The 19533-nt window shown below is 38.9% G+C and overlaps 1 protein-coding gene across 3 annotated transcripts in view; it reads left to right on the top strand.

Moving 5' to 3' along the window:
- PLCB4 (phospholipase C, beta 4) overlaps window positions 1-19533 on the top strand; it is a 92054-nt gene that overhangs the window by 20250 nt on the left and 52271 nt on the right. For all 3 annotated transcript variants that reach the window (XM_009586756.1, XM_009586771.1, XM_009586764.1), the window contains exons 7-17: window positions 1350-1431; window positions 2564-2664; window positions 3278-3335; window positions 8213-8321; window positions 11925-12135; window positions 12763-12856; window positions 13512-13591; window positions 14038-14122; window positions 16644-16734; window positions 17635-17730; window positions 19266-19366. In XM_009586756.1, coding sequence (XP_009585051.1) covers window positions 1350-1431; window positions 2564-2664; window positions 3278-3335; window positions 8213-8321; window positions 11925-12135; window positions 12763-12856; window positions 13512-13591; window positions 14038-14122; window positions 16644-16734; window positions 17635-17730; window positions 19266-19366 — 1108 coding nt within the window. The remainder of the gene's footprint in view (window positions 1-1349; window positions 1432-2563; window positions 2665-3277; window positions 3336-8212; window positions 8322-11924; window positions 12136-12762; window positions 12857-13511; window positions 13592-14037; window positions 14123-16643; window positions 16735-17634; window positions 17731-19265; window positions 19367-19533) is intronic.

The following is a 19533-nucleotide window of genomic DNA, read 5'->3' as shown; positions in this document are numbered from 1 at the left end:
GTGAGAAGCAGAGAAGGCCTTGACTCTATGTAAGCACTGCTAATAACTATCGCTATCGCTAATAAGCGATAACTAAGACATCCCTGTATTATCAACACTGTTTCTAGCACAAATCCAAAACATAGCCCCATACTAGCTACTATGAAGAAAATTAACTCTACCCCAGCCAAAACCAGCACGGCAACAAATAACAGCAAGAGTTTGTTTCACATCTTTCACCATGTGAAATTATTTAGTATGCATGAGGTTAACAAAAAGTCTCAGCAAATGTTTGTCTCACTTGATGATAAGGAGCAAAATATTCTTATCAGGCAACTATAGAGTCTTTCCCAAGGTCTAGCTTTTGTTAGCATTATAAATAAGTATTGGATACAGACTTCAGTTTTTCTCTCCAGATTGAGACACCAAAACGAAGGGGTCATGGGACACATCATTTTAGCTTAGACCCTAAACAGGAGGAAGGAGAGCTGTCAAGTTTGGAACTACTTTTCCAGAGTTAGAGGTTGCTCAAACTCATCTCAAATGAAAACAGAAATAGACCAAACCGCTTTCACATTAATCACACCAAATAGCTAAGCTTTAATTGGATTTATTTAATTTCAAGTGAAACCAGTTTGTCAGTCTCATGCATGGTGAAATCACCCCTGTTTTGCGGAAGGAAGTGGATGTTAATCAGTTTGGTGGAAATATGTGAGTGGCAGCTGAGACCTACTTAAATGAGTTGTGCATACTCTTGTCTACCACACAGATATTCATAAGGCGAGGGAGCAACCAACGGGAGGGGTGAGCACTGCAGCTGGTGAGGGAACAGGGAATGAGGTTCAACATGCATGTGGAAGTCTCTTGGTAGCAGTGGCTGCTTGAAAAGGGAAGAGGAAGGAAGCTGCCACTGGAAGTGGTTCATGCTGACTTTATAGATGACCTGGGAGGCATAGGTTAATGCTTGGAAAGGAAGGGAAGTCACCACAACCAAGAATGGCTGGAGACATGAGTCTCCTCACTTGTATAATCTGCTACTTTTTAAACACAGTCATTTATCTATTCGTAGAGGTGAAAAGAGCCAACAGAATAATGCTTTGCACGGCTCTGTATCCCAGTATATTGGGAAAAAACCCGCTCTTGTTCTTTTTGCAGTCCATTATTTTGATATATTTTCTAATGGATAGCTTGCAGGCAGAGCTCTGTGAAGCTTAGAGCACTTTTTCAACTGCACTATTACTGGGAAGATGCTTACATTTGTCAGTTTAAGCCAGAGGAAAATGTTGGCAGTAAAAGCAAGAGAGAGAGAACTGATTGTTTAAAAAGCGACTAACATTTCTTCTTTTTTTTTCCACACTCTTTTGTTTTAGCATTACCAGAACCTTTGCCTCAGGTAAAACAGAAAAAGTGATCTTTCAGGCACTTAAGGAATTAGGTCTTCCCAGTGGAAAGGTATTTAGTGGTTTTGAATAACTTTTTTGTGTACTAATTAAATTGATGAATCATTCACATTCATAGCTGTGGTCTTAAGTCATTTGCATCACATAAAAACATGCCTATTGTTCATGAGTAACTTATTAATCACTGTAGGTTGTTTACTAAAACCAAAATGTAATTAAATCTGTATGACATAGTGGTCCTTAAAGCTCTTAGATGAGGCTTCCCTTCTTTTCTGTAACGGACTACCTTTCATTCATTTATACAAAGTACATGAGCACAGAATATGCACATAATACTTTTTTTGTTGCATGCTGTCCTCTCAGTTGCACTTCTTGGACTCCTCCTGCTCTTTGCTCCCTTCGTTGGAGAACTGCTGTCCAGCTCTGTCCCACTCGCAGCGGGTGCCCCTGCCAGCAGCCGCAGAGAGGTGACAGCTGGTTACAGTTGCGGCTAGTTTTTTCGGCTTTACTCCCTGCCCAGTCTCCCTTCTTTTATTTTGGAGACTCCAGCCCTTGGTTCTTGGCCTGACCACAGCAAGCGCCTGGTGAGGAGCAGCGCTGCAGGCTCAGCAGTCTCCAGCCAGGGAGAGGGGGTGTAGAAAGACATGAATCCCCAGCTGTAGCACTGCCTGGCACCTGAGATGAAATTTTTCCTCACTGCTGCAGTTCTTATCTTGATCAGAGGAGGACATGATACTGAATGTGTTAGCCATGTGTTCCCTCCCTCATGGAAGTTTTACATGCTCCTGTATGAGAGCTGCTTTGCTCTTTAAAACCATTGCACCAAACCTGGGACTTTTTCTCAATGTTCCTTGGCTTCAGTATAAGTATCCTGAAGTTTGTACACTATTGTGGTCTTTTGGGTTTTTTTTTTTAAGCTTCAGAAGAAAATACTATTTTCCAGTTCTGTGTTTATGTAGAATTAATGTTACTGTGAGGTCAGAATATAAGCACATCAAACAGATCTATGATAAAGATGAATTAAGAACTGTTTTCAGAAAATACAAAAGAAACTAGATAAGCAAATACTAGGTGAAGAGCTAAAACAGTTCTCGGTTGCTTTTTCTGATATAAGATATGCTCTTGGGAAAAGAGCATATAAGCTCTCTTTTGCTGGATAAATGTACCTTTGCGTTTTGTTGCAGAATGATGAAATTGAGCCCGCAGCGTTTACTTACGAGAAGTTTTATGAGCTCACCCAAAAGATATGTCCCCGAACTGACATTGAAGACCTCTTTAAGAAGATGTAAGTTCAAATTTAATATAATCTTGCTTTAAACTCATTTTGCTGTATTTTTAGTCCATATCTAATCGTGACAGAAAGCTGTAAAGATTATCTAACCTTGAATCCTAGTAGCATCAGCAGTATTTTAAGACAAACTCAAGTTTTTTTCCCTTTCCTTCCCTCTCAGATTGTTAATGTAGAAGTTCACTCTGTATTTTAGAGCAACTTTTACATGAGTTAGAGGAAGCACCTGAAACGTTTTTTTTTGCATTGGCTTTACTAACTACTGTAATTTTAACTTGCTTCTTTAGGTGATTAACGCAGTATGTGAACTAATTAAATTAAATAAGAAATTTGAAGTTTAAAAAGTTTCTTCACTCAATTTATTCTCAGCTGGAGGACTTACATGTTGTTTTATGAAGTAATGTTGTTAAGTTATAGGAAGTATGGAAGATATACTGTGCCAAGCATAGACAGTTAGTATGTTTTCTGTGACTGTTCATTTTGAGATTATAGAGCTACATCAGGTAGAAAAGTAGGTGATTTTAAAAGTATCAACAATGTCAACATGTAAATCATACCTACTGTAGCATCGTATATGAAAACTTACATTCTCTAATAAATTTCTTTTCAGCAATGGAGACAAAACTGATTATTTAACGGTAGACCAATTAGTGAGCTTTCTAAATGAAGTAAGCTTTTTCATACATTAACTACCATACAAGTCTGTCTGCAGTGGCTTGCTTCTTCCAATCTTTCCATTGCATGGATCATGCCATTATTTGCTATGCTTTTGATCCGCTGATCTTTCCATTATGGTAACATCCAGGTGCAAAAATCAGCTCCAACCTTGTATGTTGTGTTTTCTACATGTTGGCTTTGCAGACTGCATCTGTTGATTACTTGCTGTTGTGTTACGTTGTGTGTTATTTATGTTTTATACATTTTATACTCTTCTATTCAATGCAGTTTCAACTAAAATACTCCCAGTATTTTATTATAAGCAATTACTTTACCTGCAGGCCACAGCTATATATATCTGCTAATCCTTCTGAATAACAGAAAAAATGAAGTAGGCTTTTATAAACAGTGGTTTGATTCTTCTCGACAGTATTATTTAAATCTATTACAAATCTAAGAGCTAAGAGGATATTTTAAGAGTTTGTATACGATTTTTAAAATACTATGTGTGAAGAATAAGAGGAAATATTTTTATTGCTGTATTTCCAGAATACAGTTGTTGGCAAAAGTATTTAGTATTTCTTAAAAACGTTATGAGTGTGCAAAGTAGTTCAATAAATAGTGTGGGGTTGGTTTTTTTTCTATTCCCAAAGCACAGTAAGTTATAGAAGACTGACTCATTCGGAATTGCAACAATAAATGCACTATGTAGATTTGACAAGAACATACACATGGAAAACAGGCACATTCTACTTTTTTTTTTTGTACCAGTAGATTCTTGTCATCTGGAACATGGATAGCTGCTTTACCTCTCTGCCTGATCTTTTAGGGGCTCCGTGCATTACCAAAAATCTCTCCATCTAAAATTATTTTACTAGTTATAAATCTATTTTATATTTTTGTATGTATTATATATCTCATACTGCTATATGAAAATTCAAGCAGTAAGTTCCCCACATATCAAATCTAGAATATGGTTTTCTTTTTCAGTAGGGAATGCATGCCTTACTCTTCCCCAAACCTGAATTACATGTAGAAAGAGTATTCAAAAGGAAAAGATAATGAGAAGATCAACATCTTCAGGGCTAATGGTTACATACCTGGGGCCTTAGTTCGTATCCACACAGTTCTCTCTATTAGCAAATTGGAGCACACGCTTAATCTTACTACTGTGAGATGTTCTTTTGTCACAGCCATTTACAAAGTTCAGTGTCTAAATGTTTGCAGGACTGGGGTCATAGTTAAGGCATGTCATTTTTGCTCCTGCATTGAAGAGAGAATGGATAATGTTGTGATTTAAATTATAAATTATCCCCTTAAAGTACCTCAGCCCCCCAATTCACTTGTAGTGATAGATACACACTTCACTGCTTGAAGCACACAGCCCTGTCCCCACCTTGAACCATATTAGCTTCTGATTTTTTTTTAGTGTAAATCCTCATTTTTCAGTAAACTACTGTTTTATCATTTTTTAAAAATTGATCTCTGTAATTGTTTTAGTTTAAAGTGTGCTTCCTTGAAGCCCAAACTTCTGAAGAAGAGCTGCCAGCAATTGTAAGAACTTCCCGGCTATCTCCAGTAACTGATAAAAAAATTAAAATTGAATTGTTGTGCTCTCAGTTTTGTATTGTTTTAGCAGTTCTTTTTACATAATTAGAAGCTTTATTTTATGGGCAGTATTGGAGAAAGATGCATCTTGTTGGCTTCATTCTTATCGACACAACACATTTTGCAATTGGAAATCTTGTAGTTGGCCCTTTAGTTGGTGACCAGAGCTGGGAAAAATTAGTCTAGTAGTTTATAGAGTACGACAGTCATTCTGATGACTGAAACTAATGCCTTTGGCTCTGTGCTGGAGGTCTTTTGGTCTCCAAATAGAGTTTAAAGTTTTGGTCATGATTTGAAAGGCACAAATGACCCAGAATCTCCCTCCTGAAGTGATCATTTTTGTCCCCTTGACAGCTGGCCAACACTGTAATTAGCAGTGGTGTTTAATGCTGGAAAATATAAAAAGATTATTATCATTATTTAGCAGAGAGGAGTTACTTGGCAGAGCCATTCTTCGTGAGAGTCTTTAACCTAAATTATTTTGAGTTCAGTAACCTCCAAGGCATGCTGCAGAAGCTCTAAGTGTTATGGGTTTTTAAAGGAGTGTGAGGATACGTTACTGGGTATGAGTGGAGAGTGAGCTGCTTTCCTGGAGTTTTTCCAAACTGCTGTCTTTATTTGACTTTTAAATGCTGCTGGCTGACAGCTGATTTAATTGTGTATCAGTATTAAAGCTTCTGGGAAGTTTTTAGAAATGTAATTATTGTCAGGCACAGAGTATTTTGTCTAGGTTGTCTTTTTTTAAAGTCAGATTTTGAAAAAAGAAAATGTAGTAGCAAAAGAACTGAAATCACTACTATTGAGATTTGCTCCTGCCATTCATTTGCAGCAATAAATTAATAAGCCAAGTGACTGTCAAAATGGAAATTCGGTAGTCTGACCAGGACTCATCCTTCCTCCTGGGAAGGAGGTATGAGGAGATCCTTTTCTATCCCCCTCTTTCCCACTGCCCCCATCTTTCCCACATCCTTGCTCTTCCTCCTTCCCTCCTTTCTACTCACCTGCTCGCTCTTCCTTCCTCCTTCTTACTCGCTCGCTTGCTTTTTCTATCTTCCTGTTTTTCATCTCCACAAAAGGACACCCTTCTTACTGCTGCACAGGACAAATTCAAGAGGCAGAATTGGTTCTGGCAGATTATTAACTGCTGTGCATCTCAGTTTGTATCCACTCAAAGAGGAGACTGGAGGTCAAGTTGGGGAGGCTAAATTACCTCTCTTTGCAGAACCATGCAGGCATTCTTTCTCCCCATGCTTTTAGATGGTTCACCCTCATATGGTTAAGAATGTCTAGTGTAAGGGTCTCCTGTGTAATATGGTAACTAGAACAATCAAATGCAACTTTGTTGGGCATACACAATTAGTCCTGGAGCATGTTGTCTTTCTAGATGAAACTTCATGCTTTTTGTTTTGGTCAGCTTTTGTGTTACAACTTTCCTGTTCCAAAAAGCTCAGTAGTGCAGAACGTTTCCCCAAGAGACACTAGTAAGCATTCTTCCTTTTTTTAAGTAAAACTTCATCAGTTGTCAATTTTGCTTTATTTTTTAAACTAAGTAAACGTAAAGACCTGCTTTTGTTCAAATGGAAAATTGGTAATTAGCGATAATCATTGCTACAAGAAGAATATTTTGCTCTTAGCTCCTTCTGATAACTCTGGGACTCTTTCTCAAGAGGAGACTTTTTGTTTTATCCCATTTATTTTCTTCTGTTTGCTTATGACTAACTGTAGAAGAAAGAGAGTGGGGAAGAGCACTTTTCTTGAGTTAAGAACCTTCCCTACTATTTCTTACAATTTTTTGAAGTGGTGTATTGTCACTAATGGTATAAAGCTTGTCATTTGTCACAGTAAACTGTACTGTTGCATGCCAGTGTTGCATGTTATGTGCTGCTTAGCAAGTTATGTCCTGCATTCATCTGCTCTCATATCATATTTCATCTGAGTTTTACTTAGATATCCAGACAACTGATCTGTAGTGAATGAAACTGCTGTATTTTTGATGCTGCAGACTGTCAGTAGCATTACTTGAAAGATCCCTCCTTAATTGCATGATTAAATTGGCATTTGTTGTAATTTCTTGGAATTAATTAAGCACGTGCACCAATCTTTGATTGTAAGAAAAGAGATCAAGTGCTTGTTTTTGATTGGATATTGCTTTTTTCATGAAAAAATGTCAAAAAGTTTATAGATAAGGAATTACAGCAAATGCTGACAGTGCTGTGCCAAGCCATATCAACACCATCCTGTCCACTCCAAATTATTGATCACCAATGTGGGGGTGGCCTGTTACATTTCTGAATTCTGCTTAAACTAAAGCTTGAAAACTGTGCACCTACTGGGGTAAAAGAGTGTTTTCACAGTCATTTATTTCTTTGTTTTATTGCATCTGCTTACATGCCACTACTCCGTTCAATTCTGTTTTTAATTTTCTTTTAATGGAGAATCAGGCACACAGTGTGCAGCTCTAATCCAGCATGGAGAAAAACAAAAGTTACGTAGCACACTATTAAGTGAAAACTTAAAAACTTTGAGTTTTATTAGTGTATTAGAAATCACTGCTAAATTGTATCTAAATATTACATACATTATGAAATCCTAATATTGTAAATTGCTGTGAATTGAAGAGACGATACTGTGAAGCTCTTTTAAGTTATGCATATTTCTTCTAAGAACCTACATTGTTTTTTGAATAGTTAATAACACAATGTTTCCACGATTCACAAATAAAATAATCATCAGTAGTTGCATATTTCTAAACTCGGGTTTCAAATTCTGTATTTATAGTATAGCTTTATTTTACTTTTAATTTTTACTTTAGCTGTAGATATTGCTGAAGGATTTTTGCAGAGGTGATTACAGTGCCATCAGTCAAGTCAGTCAGTTTACATGACCTACAAAAAAGATTAGGAAGAGAGAGAATTTACAAAGAAGAGAGATTTAGCTATTTATTTATTTTCAACATTTCATTTGCACGTATACCACGTGCAGTCATTATTTTCATGAACAAGCAAGAGTAAGACTAGTTATATGATTGCACTGGATTGCTCTTTTAAAATATTTTTATAATCAAATTGCCTAGGTTTCTTAGGTTTCTTATGAAAGATAAGGGTCGTTTTCTGTCTAAAGCTAAAGTTGCTGTTGAATAGTCTGTAAGTTTTAGGGCTCTTTTTTTTTTTTTTTTTTAAAATGTCCACTTCTTTCTTTCTCATCTGCAGTAATGAAATGCTCTTGGATGATAGCTATGCACTATATTGTTTTGCTGAATTCCATTGTTTTCTAACTTTAGCATCAACGAGATCCTCGGCTCAATGAAATTTTATTTCCCTTTTATGACACAAAAAGAGCAATGCAGATAATTGAGACATATGAGCCAGATGAAGACTTGAAGAGTAAAGGTAAATGTGGGAGGGAATTCAGTATTCACTGGTTTTAGGCATTTGGGGAATTTGTTCCGAAGCATCCAAACGTTTAAAAGGGAGCTTACAGTCCTTGTGGTCAGGGGGCAAGCACTTGTGAGGCCACACAGTGAACTGGATCAGGAAACTGATCGGCTGAAAAATATCTCCCCCTCAAACACAGTGATTTTTTAGAAGGATTATTTCCCGGATCCAGGTTACAGTGTGGGTACAAAGACAGCCGTTCTGGTACAAAATGAGAGAGTCTAGGATTGAGTAAATGGGCAACAACATGGACACTCCTTCTGGCAACAAGGCAACGTGCATGTGGCTCTGGCCAAGGTAGTCTCAGAGAGACTACAAAGCTGTATGGGTATTGTGTAAAAATAAAAAAAATAAATTACCATGTGCACCATTGGATATGCATCCACCTTCTTATAATATAATCTGTATAGCGCCTGAGGACAGCAGCCTAGCTTAGAATAGGGTATTTTACGTGGGTACATTGGAAAATGTTCTGTCTGAGCAAAAAGATTGCAGGAAGTGTCTCCAAGCCATTCTTGGACTGCTCATGTCCTAGGCTGCTGTGGGTGTTGGAGGTGTCAGGAGTTGAACTTGGCTCCCAGTTCTTATTCATTCTGCTGAAATAGCTGTGTTGGGATCAACTGCAGAAATTAAAAATGTTGCTATCCCCATCTGTCCTCCCTGCCCTTTTGCTGGAAGTTAACTGTCATGGTAGCATGCAGAGGAGACTGCAGCCTTGCAAAGCCCATAGGCCTTCAGGCATCCTTAACAGGAAGCCACTTACATTAGCCTAAATGCCTAGTGAATCAAGCTAGCACTGGAAAAGCTGAATAGCTTTTACACATCCACTAGTGCTGCCCCTGCTGATGAAGGATGTGCAAAGCAGACAACAGAAAGAGGCAATATCTTAAACTGCTTCAGTAAAGCCCGAGGCAGCTCTCGCTCAGTGCTGCAGCCTTGTTGGGTTCCCTGCGTGCCTTTATGTTGCTTTATGATCACAAGTGTTGACACCAGCAATGCCTTCCACAGAAACGCCTGCCCCTTTCACTTTCTTTGGGCCAGCGGTTGGGAAGAGTTTACAGTTGTCTTCCTCAGTCTATAAACTTCTGTAGCTGGATATGTAGCTTTCACCATTCCTTATAGTACTTTAGTTCTTTTGACCAAACCGCTAGAGGAAGAGCTTGTACTGTATATGCTACTCCAGACACTGTGTTGTACACTGGGTTAATAGATCGTTCTTTTAGTTCTGTGAGAAAACATGGACTTTCCAGGAATCACCCGGGAGAGAGGGAGATATTTCTCTTGTCTAGGAGTCATTTATAAATGTTATGAGGATTTTCCACTCACAAGCAGTGTAACTTATTTCTCTTCCCCTCTACATGAAGCAGAATTCTCCAAATATTAATTACTTGATTTTAGTCAACTCTATCCTTTTTTATTTTTTCTTTGAAGGCATTCATCTGTGATTCCTCTTGATGCCAGTGTATTTTACATATTTTCCAAAATGAGGAAGGTGTACTAATACAGCTGCCACCTGTTTAGGCTGGAAGATGTAAAAACGTGTTTTATGAAGGTGGATATTAGTCTAAAACTGGAAAACAATATTCAGTAGTTCGCAAAGAAGAGGATTTTCTAAGCACCAAGCTGTAGCAAGGGAATGATATTGGCTTATTCTTTTAGCCAATAATTGAATCTTGGCTAATTATTTAGCTTCTTTTTTTGATTTATATTTCTAACAGGTTTTAAATAAATGTGGTAAACCTTCTGCAGGGATAGGGTTATGGAGAGTAACAACAGAAGCAGTGTCCTCTTACGGTGTTCCTCCATTGATCATATTCACTGATGCGGATTTTATCCCAATGCAATCAATAGGATAGGGAGGCGCTATCATATAATAACATGTTTAGCCTTAGCATGTAAAGAAGGCAAGAATTTATCTCAGCAGTGGTGGTTCTTTGCAGTCTCTTTCCCCTTCTTCTTAGATATAACTTTGCTGTTGAGCACAAATAATTAAGCTCAATGCCTTTTTTTGCTAAATCATGTCGTTTAAGAAACAAGGCTGATGTACAACAAGGCAGTAGCAATAAGCAACTGACTCTTCCTCAGCTATGTTTCAGTAACAGAAAGTCTGAACAAGTTAATGCTGTGCAGTTTAGTAACCAGAGTCTGCTCAGGAACACTACAAAAGCAAATTCTTCCACCTGGTCTGTGCATGTCAAAAATACAAAGGCTGGTCTGTTGAGCACACAGAGCTCTGCTACTGAAGTCTCAGCCATTGTTTGTCTAGAACGCCTGCTCAGCTGTGACTTTTTTCCACTAGATGATGCACTAGAAGTGCGTATCATCCGAGATATTTTGTGCTGCTGCTTTTAAGTTCTCAGTGATCAACAAAATAAAAACATTCGTAAAGTTGAAAATTCCTTTTCGCCCCTTTTTTTTCCCCCTTCTTCCAAAAGTCAGAATCAGCTGAGAGGATTTGAATAAGACTTTCCAGAACAGTTCACCTCTGGCTGACACCAAGCACAGAAAATTTAAGCTCCAGTAGAGGAGTTTTTCAGAAAGCTAGGAGAAGAATGAAAAGCAGGATTACTGGAATTCTCTGTATAGGAGAAAAGTTGTCTTAAACAAAATAAAAATAAGACTGCTGCAGCCTTAACAATAGTGTTCATACATGACTTTAGGGAAAGCAATCTCCAAATTAGTGGCAACTATTCTCTGCAGTGACTCCTTGTGAGTAATCCCTCCTTCCCTACCCCAGATCATTTTACAGTCTTGGCCACTTTAAAACTGATATTGCAGTACTGATTATTCTTACCTTGTTTTCATTAAAATTTATCCCTTGATTTATATTTTTTTTTATACTTTATGAAGCATATAACAGCATAGAAATAAGAGAAAAGTGTTACGAACTCTGTCCTCTGAATTACCGTACGTCCCATGTTCATTGTAGAAAATGGCTTGCTTTTCATTATGAAGGAATAGACCTGTATTTCAGACAGTAAACTTGAAGGTATCTTAAATTTTCCTGATGCTTCACAATTGAACACATGCAAACGTTTTCGGGTACACCTCCACTTGTTTTTGTCAGCAGAGAACAATCTCTGCACATGCTGCAAGCTGATTAACAGCGATGTAGCACAGTCAGGGTAGGACTAAATACGAAAGAGGGGAGAAAAGTACCGTAGGAGACTGGTACATGCAAGCTCACAACTTCTGGCTCACAAAGTCCCAGAGCTCAAAATTGTTGGGAGTACTCTGAGGAGATGTCACTACTTATTTGCCTTCTTTACATCCTCTTGATGCCTTAGGTCTACTATGGTGAGTGTTGGACACAGGATATTGAGCTCGGTGGGCACCTGATTTTTTTCTTTTGTTATGTGGGAACACAGTGGCAGACTTTTCAACAGGGACACAGTTGCTCGTCAGCTTGGAGCATTGGAAGGGGAGAGCTTCTGTTTGCTTGTAGAAGCCTGTGTAAACATAGCTTTTGTGCTAGGGTTCCTGCTCTCTGAGACAGTTTGATTCCTGGCCACTATAAATTTCCAGTAGTAATTTGCCATGCTTTCTTCTTCCCCCTAGGTGTCATATCAAGTGATGGGTTTTGCAGATACTTGATGTCAGATGAAAATGCCCCAGTTTTCCTAGACCGTTTGGAATTATATCAAGAAATGGACCATCCTTTGGCTCATTATTTCATCAGTTCCTCTCACAATACATATTTAACAGGCAGGCAGTTTGGTGGCAAGTCTTCGGTGGAGATGTACAGACAAGTGCTTTTGGCTGGATGCAGGTTGGAAGCAGGAGATAACAGCCTTTAATATTTGTGGATCTAATATTTTAAACCTACATAATATACTTTGGTGGTGATATATTGCATATTTGAATATATAAATATATTAGTGTGGTAAATGAAAATATACATATTTAAGATACTATTTTTCTCAGAAAAAATATTGAAAGGCAGTGGAATGTAGAAATTGATGTCAGGAGACAGGTTGTGAGAAAGACAACAGAAGTTTGATCTCAAAATGACAACTGAAGAATTTCAGAGGATTTTCTGCTTTGTAATTAAGACGTTTATATGTAAATGAGAATCAGTTTATGATCTCCTGCTTAATTTCTTAACGTACTGGAATGTGTCACTGTTAACTGGGTAAGAGAATAAATTAGAAGAGTGCTAAAAACATTATTGTTCAGGTGTAAATATATTGACCCACACATAGTATATTTAAGGTAATATACCCGAAGTTATAAAAGCAGTCTGAAGTTACACATGTGCAGCTTAAAAGGAATTGTGTAATGCCCAAAACTGCTTTGTAACTTACTGCTCTGAACATCACTGTGCAGAACTTGTCTCGAGTAGCTCGCCTGTACTGAAACACTAAGGAAGCTGACGTCATTTTTCTTGGGTCTTTAGGTGTGTCGAGCTGGACTGTTGGGATGGCAAAGGTGAAGATCAAGAACCAATAATAACACATGGAAAAGCAATGTGTACAGATATCCTTTTCAAGGTAAATGCCTGACCTCTGCACCTGGCAGTAAGCCCCAGTAGAACCCCTGGACAAAAATCCATGCAGGGCACCCTCCCCTCCTCAGCACCCAGACACTGCTCCCTTGTGATAGACTAACAACTCGCATAGGCACAGTTTCTCGTCCCCAGATCTTAGGGCTCATTTCTGACTCGCATCATATGTCCTTGTGTTATGTCTGCCTTTCCACAGAAACTGCAGGAAGCAGGCTTGCTTCTTTTGCCCCATATTTTCACATCCTGTGGCTCTTTGCACCACAGAATAAATATTTTCTCCATTGTTTGAGAAGTTCCTTAGCTGTGGAAACAGCCTAAATGTGCAGGAGTTATTGTGGGAGTAGAAATTCTCCCTGGCAAGAGAAGATGGCAGCAGGTCCAGGGGTAGCATTGATGGGTTCTGGGTGAAGCTGCCATCACTGCTGCAGGTGCTGTGAGGCACCTGTTGGGCGCTGAGTCTGGGTTGTTGCGGGGAAACAGGGAAGAATGAGCATACTGTTTGTTCTAGTTCTGGCTTCACTTGGCTCACTTCATTTGAGACTCAGCTCTCTGTTTCTCAGGGTGGAGAACAAAAAAAATCTATTTCATTATGATTGTAATTTGATCTGTTCTAATTTGAATCCTATTATTGAATTTTAAAGGATGTAATTCAAGCCATTAAGGAAACAGCATTTGTTACATCAGAGTATCCTGTCATTCTTTCATTTGAAAATCACTGCAGGTATCTAGTGCCCTTTTTTTTTTTTAGTGCGATGTATGAGAGGGGGATGATATAGCTCAAACATACTGTAATTTGAGTGTATTTGTAAACTGTGTAGGGATATGCAGGTATACTGAATATCACTTGGAAGAGACTGTAATATACTAGTCAATCTTTATCTAGCTAAATAATGGCAATATTTTTATCTGTGGTAAAGCTGTGAAGTATATTTGGATGTTCCATTAGTTTTGTGGGATTCAGTTAATCTACTTTTTTGGTCTTACTAAATTCATCTATGTCAGATAATAGACTTTTATTGGCAGTTTAATTACAGTAAAGTAATACTTCTCAGTTGAGAGAAAGTGGGCAGTATATAATTTGGGATATCTACATTACTTAATATTATTCTGTTTTGCTGAGTGATTTCTTTTTTATATTTAAAAATTAACCAACATCATCTTTTCCAGCAAATATCAACAGTATAAGATGTCAAAATACTGTGAAGATCTTTTTGGAGATCTCCTGTTGAAGCAGCCTCTAGAAACACATCCAGTATGTTATATTCTGCCAATCTTTTTTTTTTTTTATTAGCTGTATTTAAAAGAGGTGATAAAGTGGGATCATATCACCTATAGTGCTGTTCACTGCCATTCCTGTGCTTTCAAAAATGACTAGTGATTTTGGGTGACTACGCTTTTTGGTACAACCTTGTCCTTATCTGATTTGTTTAATCTCTTCTGTACAGGGCTCTGGCGAGCAGCCTGGGGAAATCCATCCCCTTGATGTGTGACGTAATATCAGCACCTACATAAAATACACCACATACATTGTATTTGCAGGTCATACATAACTCTGAAATTGCCAGTCACTGTTGAAAGCTAGTTATTATAAATTGCATGGTCTCTTCTTTCAGCTGCACTTTGCATGCTTCATGCTCCAGATCAGGTCCTGCAGTCTAGGTGGCCCCTACTACTGCATTAAGAATTAAATTAAGCACCAAGAGTCCCCTGCAGTCTCATTTGGACTATCAATTGCACTGTAATCTGCATGCACTTCACCCTCCTGCATGGCAGGAGATAATAACAGCCACTCCTTCACAAATACAATATTTGAGACTTTAATAGCTTGTTACCCAGTGCTTGCAGCTACTCCTCCAGACCTTCCTTACTCTCCTGAGCAACGTGCTCACTGTCTGCCAGCAGCTGCCCAATGCTCTTTAGTGCTGCAGGGGACCATGGCGAAGAGGACTCTGCCTTACCTTTCAGCTCCTGTCCATGTGACCCCTGCAAAGGGGCCTCCTGGCGTTGTCATCTCTAGAGCTGTGCTTTTCTTGGCTTTCCTTGCATGTTGCAGGGACAGCAACGCACAAGGCTCGGTGAATATGCCCTGAAAAGTGCATCCCAGAGAACTAAATCTGAAGTGTTCCCCTGTGATGTGTGTAGCATCTTGCCACATTCCTCACAAATGACAGCTTCCAGCAGCTTTCAGGGAAGCCTAAAATAGAGCTGGCCAAAGGCTGCCATGCTGCTACCTCAGGGCACAGTATTAAGCCTCAGCTGCCTGTGCTCTGTAGCACTACTGAGACTTCTGCATTTTGTGTCCATTCCTCCTTATGGGTGAATTCAGTCCCCAGCTGCTCACAAAGCAAATGTTGCAGAGATGGCAGGAGGAGCTGGAAACATGTATTTTATGAGTGTGTGGTTTCTGATACCTTGACTGACTGAAGAGGGCAGACTTAAGTGAGACATGGCACTGGCTGAAGCAGATTTGGTTTTAAGTAAAAGCAAATATTTGTCCAAATGGGCATCCAGCTATGCCCTGTGCTTTGGGATGCAGACTGGCATCCTGGAAGCCTGGGGATAAATGAGCTCTGCGGCACTGACATCTAGTGGAATTACAACCCAAAGGACAATTGTGTTTTATCTTCATCAAACATGCTGAAACTCCCATGACTGAGCTAGCCTGGTGGTTGTGGATAATCATTACCCTCCTGCAAGGAGGTTTGCACCCATTCTTGTGAGGTTGGGTTGGGTTGATTTGGGGTTTTTTTGCTGGGTTGTTATTTGTCACCTCTGCTGCTTTTATTTGGTTTCAAGTCGTGGTGCTTTGTTCTTTTGTTTCTTCATCTAGCATGCTGCTTCTGCGTAGCTCAGAGTTGGATTTAAGGATAAGAATATCTGAATATTTCTTCTAAGAATTTTTACTAATCCTGGAAATATCCTCTACTCCTGTATCACTTATGGTTCACTGGAAAACACAGTCCATTATACCAGCAACTCCCTGCATAATATTCTTAGCAAGCCTGAGGTGGAGAGGGTGCTAATTACTGTACCCAAATCTCTGTTTCTTAGCCTCAATGATGTGATGGGACTTAAATCAGAGGATTTTGTACTTTTTCTCTTCTCAATAATATTTTTTCTCCTTCCCAAAGCTGGAACAAACCTTTTAGTAGTACTCTCTTGTGTATGTGAAACTTGCCATTTGCCTTTCACAAATACTGAAGATGTGACCCTGTAGCCCTACTGGCAAAAATAGCGCTCATTATCTAGCTAAGGACTGGGTAGTTTTCCATTCACCAGTGCCAGCCCATTTCTGCTCTGTAAGTATGTGTGGGCTGCTTCACTCGCGTTATTACAGCTTGAAGGGACCATAAAAGGTGACTTATTTAGAGATCAAATGATAATGGGCTAAACTGTGACTTGGACTGCGTGTGAACCACAGGGAGAGAGGGAAAGTAGGAGGTCCTCTGATGAAGAGTTGCAGGTCACATCCATGCCCACTGCTAGGCAGGAGAGAGGGGGAGATGTTTTGACCAGTGCAGCTGAGGATGGCATAGGCTGGAGACCAATGGCTTCAGCCAGCAACATTTACCCTGAGCACAGCTTTCCCATGGGATAGGGAAGAAGCAGAGGAGACAATATAACTGCAGTTACACTGCCTCTCACGGTTGTGCCTGAGGTGGCACTGCTTGTTCACTGCCCCTTACCATTGCTGTCCTAAAGTCAAAATCCCAAATAGGGATACAAAGAGGACAAATACTGTTACTAAGCCTTTTCTTTAAATTATTTTACAGCTTGATCCAGGTAAAGCCTTACCTTCTCCTAATGACCTCAAAAGAAAGATTCTCATAAAGAATAAAAGGCTGAAACCTGAAGTAGAAAAAAGTAAGTAAAGCTTGTCAAGTATTAAATTAAACAAAAGTCCAGATAGATACAAATAGACTTTGTTACTAAAGTTTCCAAATTGCTTGTACTTTAGTGTTGGAAGAATATGAATTATATGGAAATGCCACTTTATTTGCCCTTGTGTTTCATATGAGTGCCAGAGTCTAAGCCTTGATATCAGCATGTAGCATAGGCATAGATAGACTTAGAAATGTAATCCTGGGACTTCTATCAGATTGCTGGTTGAGCTAAAATATAACACAGATAGAATCTCTTGTAAATTCTGCCTACACTGGTATGTTTGCATTGCTGTGTTTTTCCAGGATAAGCATAAAATGAAATGGAATTTCAAATTGTTCTTCTTGCTATTGTTGCCAGTTCTGATATTTCTTTTCTTTCAGTAATAATAGTCTTGCTATATTAGTTTCCAGTATGGCTGTAGTGATAAACCTTGGTCCTTCTCCATTCAAAGCTAAGCATGCAGACCTTCCACTGACTTCAGTCATACATGACTGTGTTCATACTGGCTAACTGAAATGCACATGGGAACACAACTGAAAATCCAAGCACTTTGCTTCCATTTGCATAGATCAAGCACCAAAGAGAGAGCTGTCTGTTTATTCTTTGAAGAAGTAATATGCTTGCTCCAAAGACCTTTGAAGTCTATGGAAATATTTTTCTTAACTCCAGTGAGCCCTTACTGACCACTTTTCAGATCTAACAACAGTGTATGTCTAATGATGCTCTTACGCTGTAAGATTTTATTGCTAACTGAAAACTTAGAGAACTCATTAAATAAAAGTAGCTCTTGGGATCAGAGAATCATTTATGATTGTTCTCATGTATTTCTACAAAGTGTTCATGTCATGACTAATTTGTTTTTATTTTTCTTATTAACAGAACAGCTTGATGCTCTGAAAAAGATGATGGAGGCTGGGGAAACTGCTGCTCCTGTAAATATCCTAGAAGATGATAATGAAGAAGAAATAGAAAGTGGTGAGGATTTCATAGCGAAGGGCTCTCATACATTGCCTGTGGTAAATCAGTAGGCCGGCATGAGCAGCTAGTACGCACATGATCCACATGCCCGCAGTCTGTGGCAGCAGCATTAAGTCTGAGCTCAGTGCAGGACCACTTATACAGACCTCCAGCCTTACCATCTCATCTCAGATACATACCACAGCTGCTACTGGCTCTGTGGCAGGCTGTGGTAGGAACGTGAGCTCAGGTGGTGGTGCTAGTGGTAATTCTAACTTCTACTTACTGTTCAGAAGCCATATTGGAGCAGCAACCAAGTCAGATTTTCACTGTGTGTACATGTGTGTGTGTATGAGAGACTGGGAAGCTGTGATCTTTGCTTTGAAAACAGATTTTTGTCCCTATTTTTAATACTTGTGTCAACATCAGATTGGATTATTGCATTATACTTTATAAGGCTAAAATGAGGGATAGGATTTTTCTTGCCAAACTTCAGATACCTTCAGTGTAAACATCTAGATCTGAGCCAGTGATGTGGAATGTGTTTATGGCCAACCGAGAAAAATAGACATCTCTAGGGTGTGATTCACCTTGTCTGTTTTAAATGTCCACCTTCAGAAGAGGTAAATCATGCATTGCCTGCAAGTGTCTGAACCAAGGTACTGGCCTGTGACCTATGTCATACGGAACATCCCAGCTTTAGCCTACCCCTTGGTCCTCTCCTTGATTTTTTTTTCTTTTTTTTTTCTTTTTTACTAGCACAAAGCCACTGCTGTTGCAGTCAGTAGAGGTCCTCGTGAAAGATATTCTTTGTGATCCAAATCTTGGTATCTGTCCTTGCAATGCTAAAAAAGACTGAAGTACAACAATTTTTTGGAGAGGCCTCTCAGTATCTTTCTTCAGGTGATCAAGGAGCACAGAGGAGATTCTGTTGTTTTGCAGGCTGATTTCCGTTAGAATCTTATTTCTAATAGCGTTCTTACTGTGCTGTGTTATTAATTATGTGCTAGACTACCAAGAGGCTCAAATAAGTATTTTCTAAAATTATTGTTTAATTCCATATGAATAATGTGATTAATGGTTATGTGTTTGTAAGAGGCCTTTTTAGCTTCTTTGAGTACACTGGGTTCTAACGGTAAAATCACTTTAAAAGCAAATGAAAATGATTCCCTATAGTAGGGGCACATAAGGAGACTCTAACAATGCACGTGAGAAGCCTGGACACCAGCAACTTTTTACGTCTTTATTTAGAGAACTCTGTCTTCATTTCTTGTTATTTCCCCAAGCCTATTGGGTTTTTTTTAGACTTTTGCTAAGCAAATTACTGATTCCTTCAAAAATAAAATAAAAAAGTAAATAAAATTTCTCTTACTAACCATGTCAGAGCTGTAAGAATCTCAGGCCTTAGCTGTAATTTGCTACTAATGCTTGGAAATCTAATACCCGGGATTTTATTTCTGTTTTTAAAAAAAACCCTGCCATTTGTTTCATGGCTCACACAAAGCCAGCAGTTGCTGTGTTTTTTGCACTGATCCTTTTTCTTTTCTGTGCAGCTGACCAGGAAGAAGAAGCTCATCCAGAGTACAAATTTGGAAGTGACCTTACTGTGGATGATTACAGTCAAAAAGAAGCTGTTGCCATCAGTGTCAAAAAGGTGGGATTGCTTCTTACATCTATTACTTTGGAAGCTTTCTGTGGAGGTGGGTGTAAAAGACACTGTTTTGTGGAAGCATCACACCTGAGGTCTTCACCAGATTCCTAATCTTTAGGTTCACAAGAAGACAGAATTTTGTAGCCGAAAATACTCTGCTTGTTCAGGTA

The sequence above is a fragment of the Fulmarus glacialis genome, unplaced genomic scaffold (genome assembly GCF_000690835.1).
Source record: "Fulmarus glacialis isolate BGI_N327 unplaced genomic scaffold, ASM69083v1 scaffold18000, whole genome shotgun sequence".
Taxonomy (NCBI): domain Eukaryota; kingdom Metazoa; phylum Chordata; class Aves; order Procellariiformes; family Procellariidae; genus Fulmarus; species Fulmarus glacialis.
The sequence above is the reverse complement of the archived record's forward strand: the minus strand, read 5'-3'. Positions and strand labels throughout refer to the sequence as shown.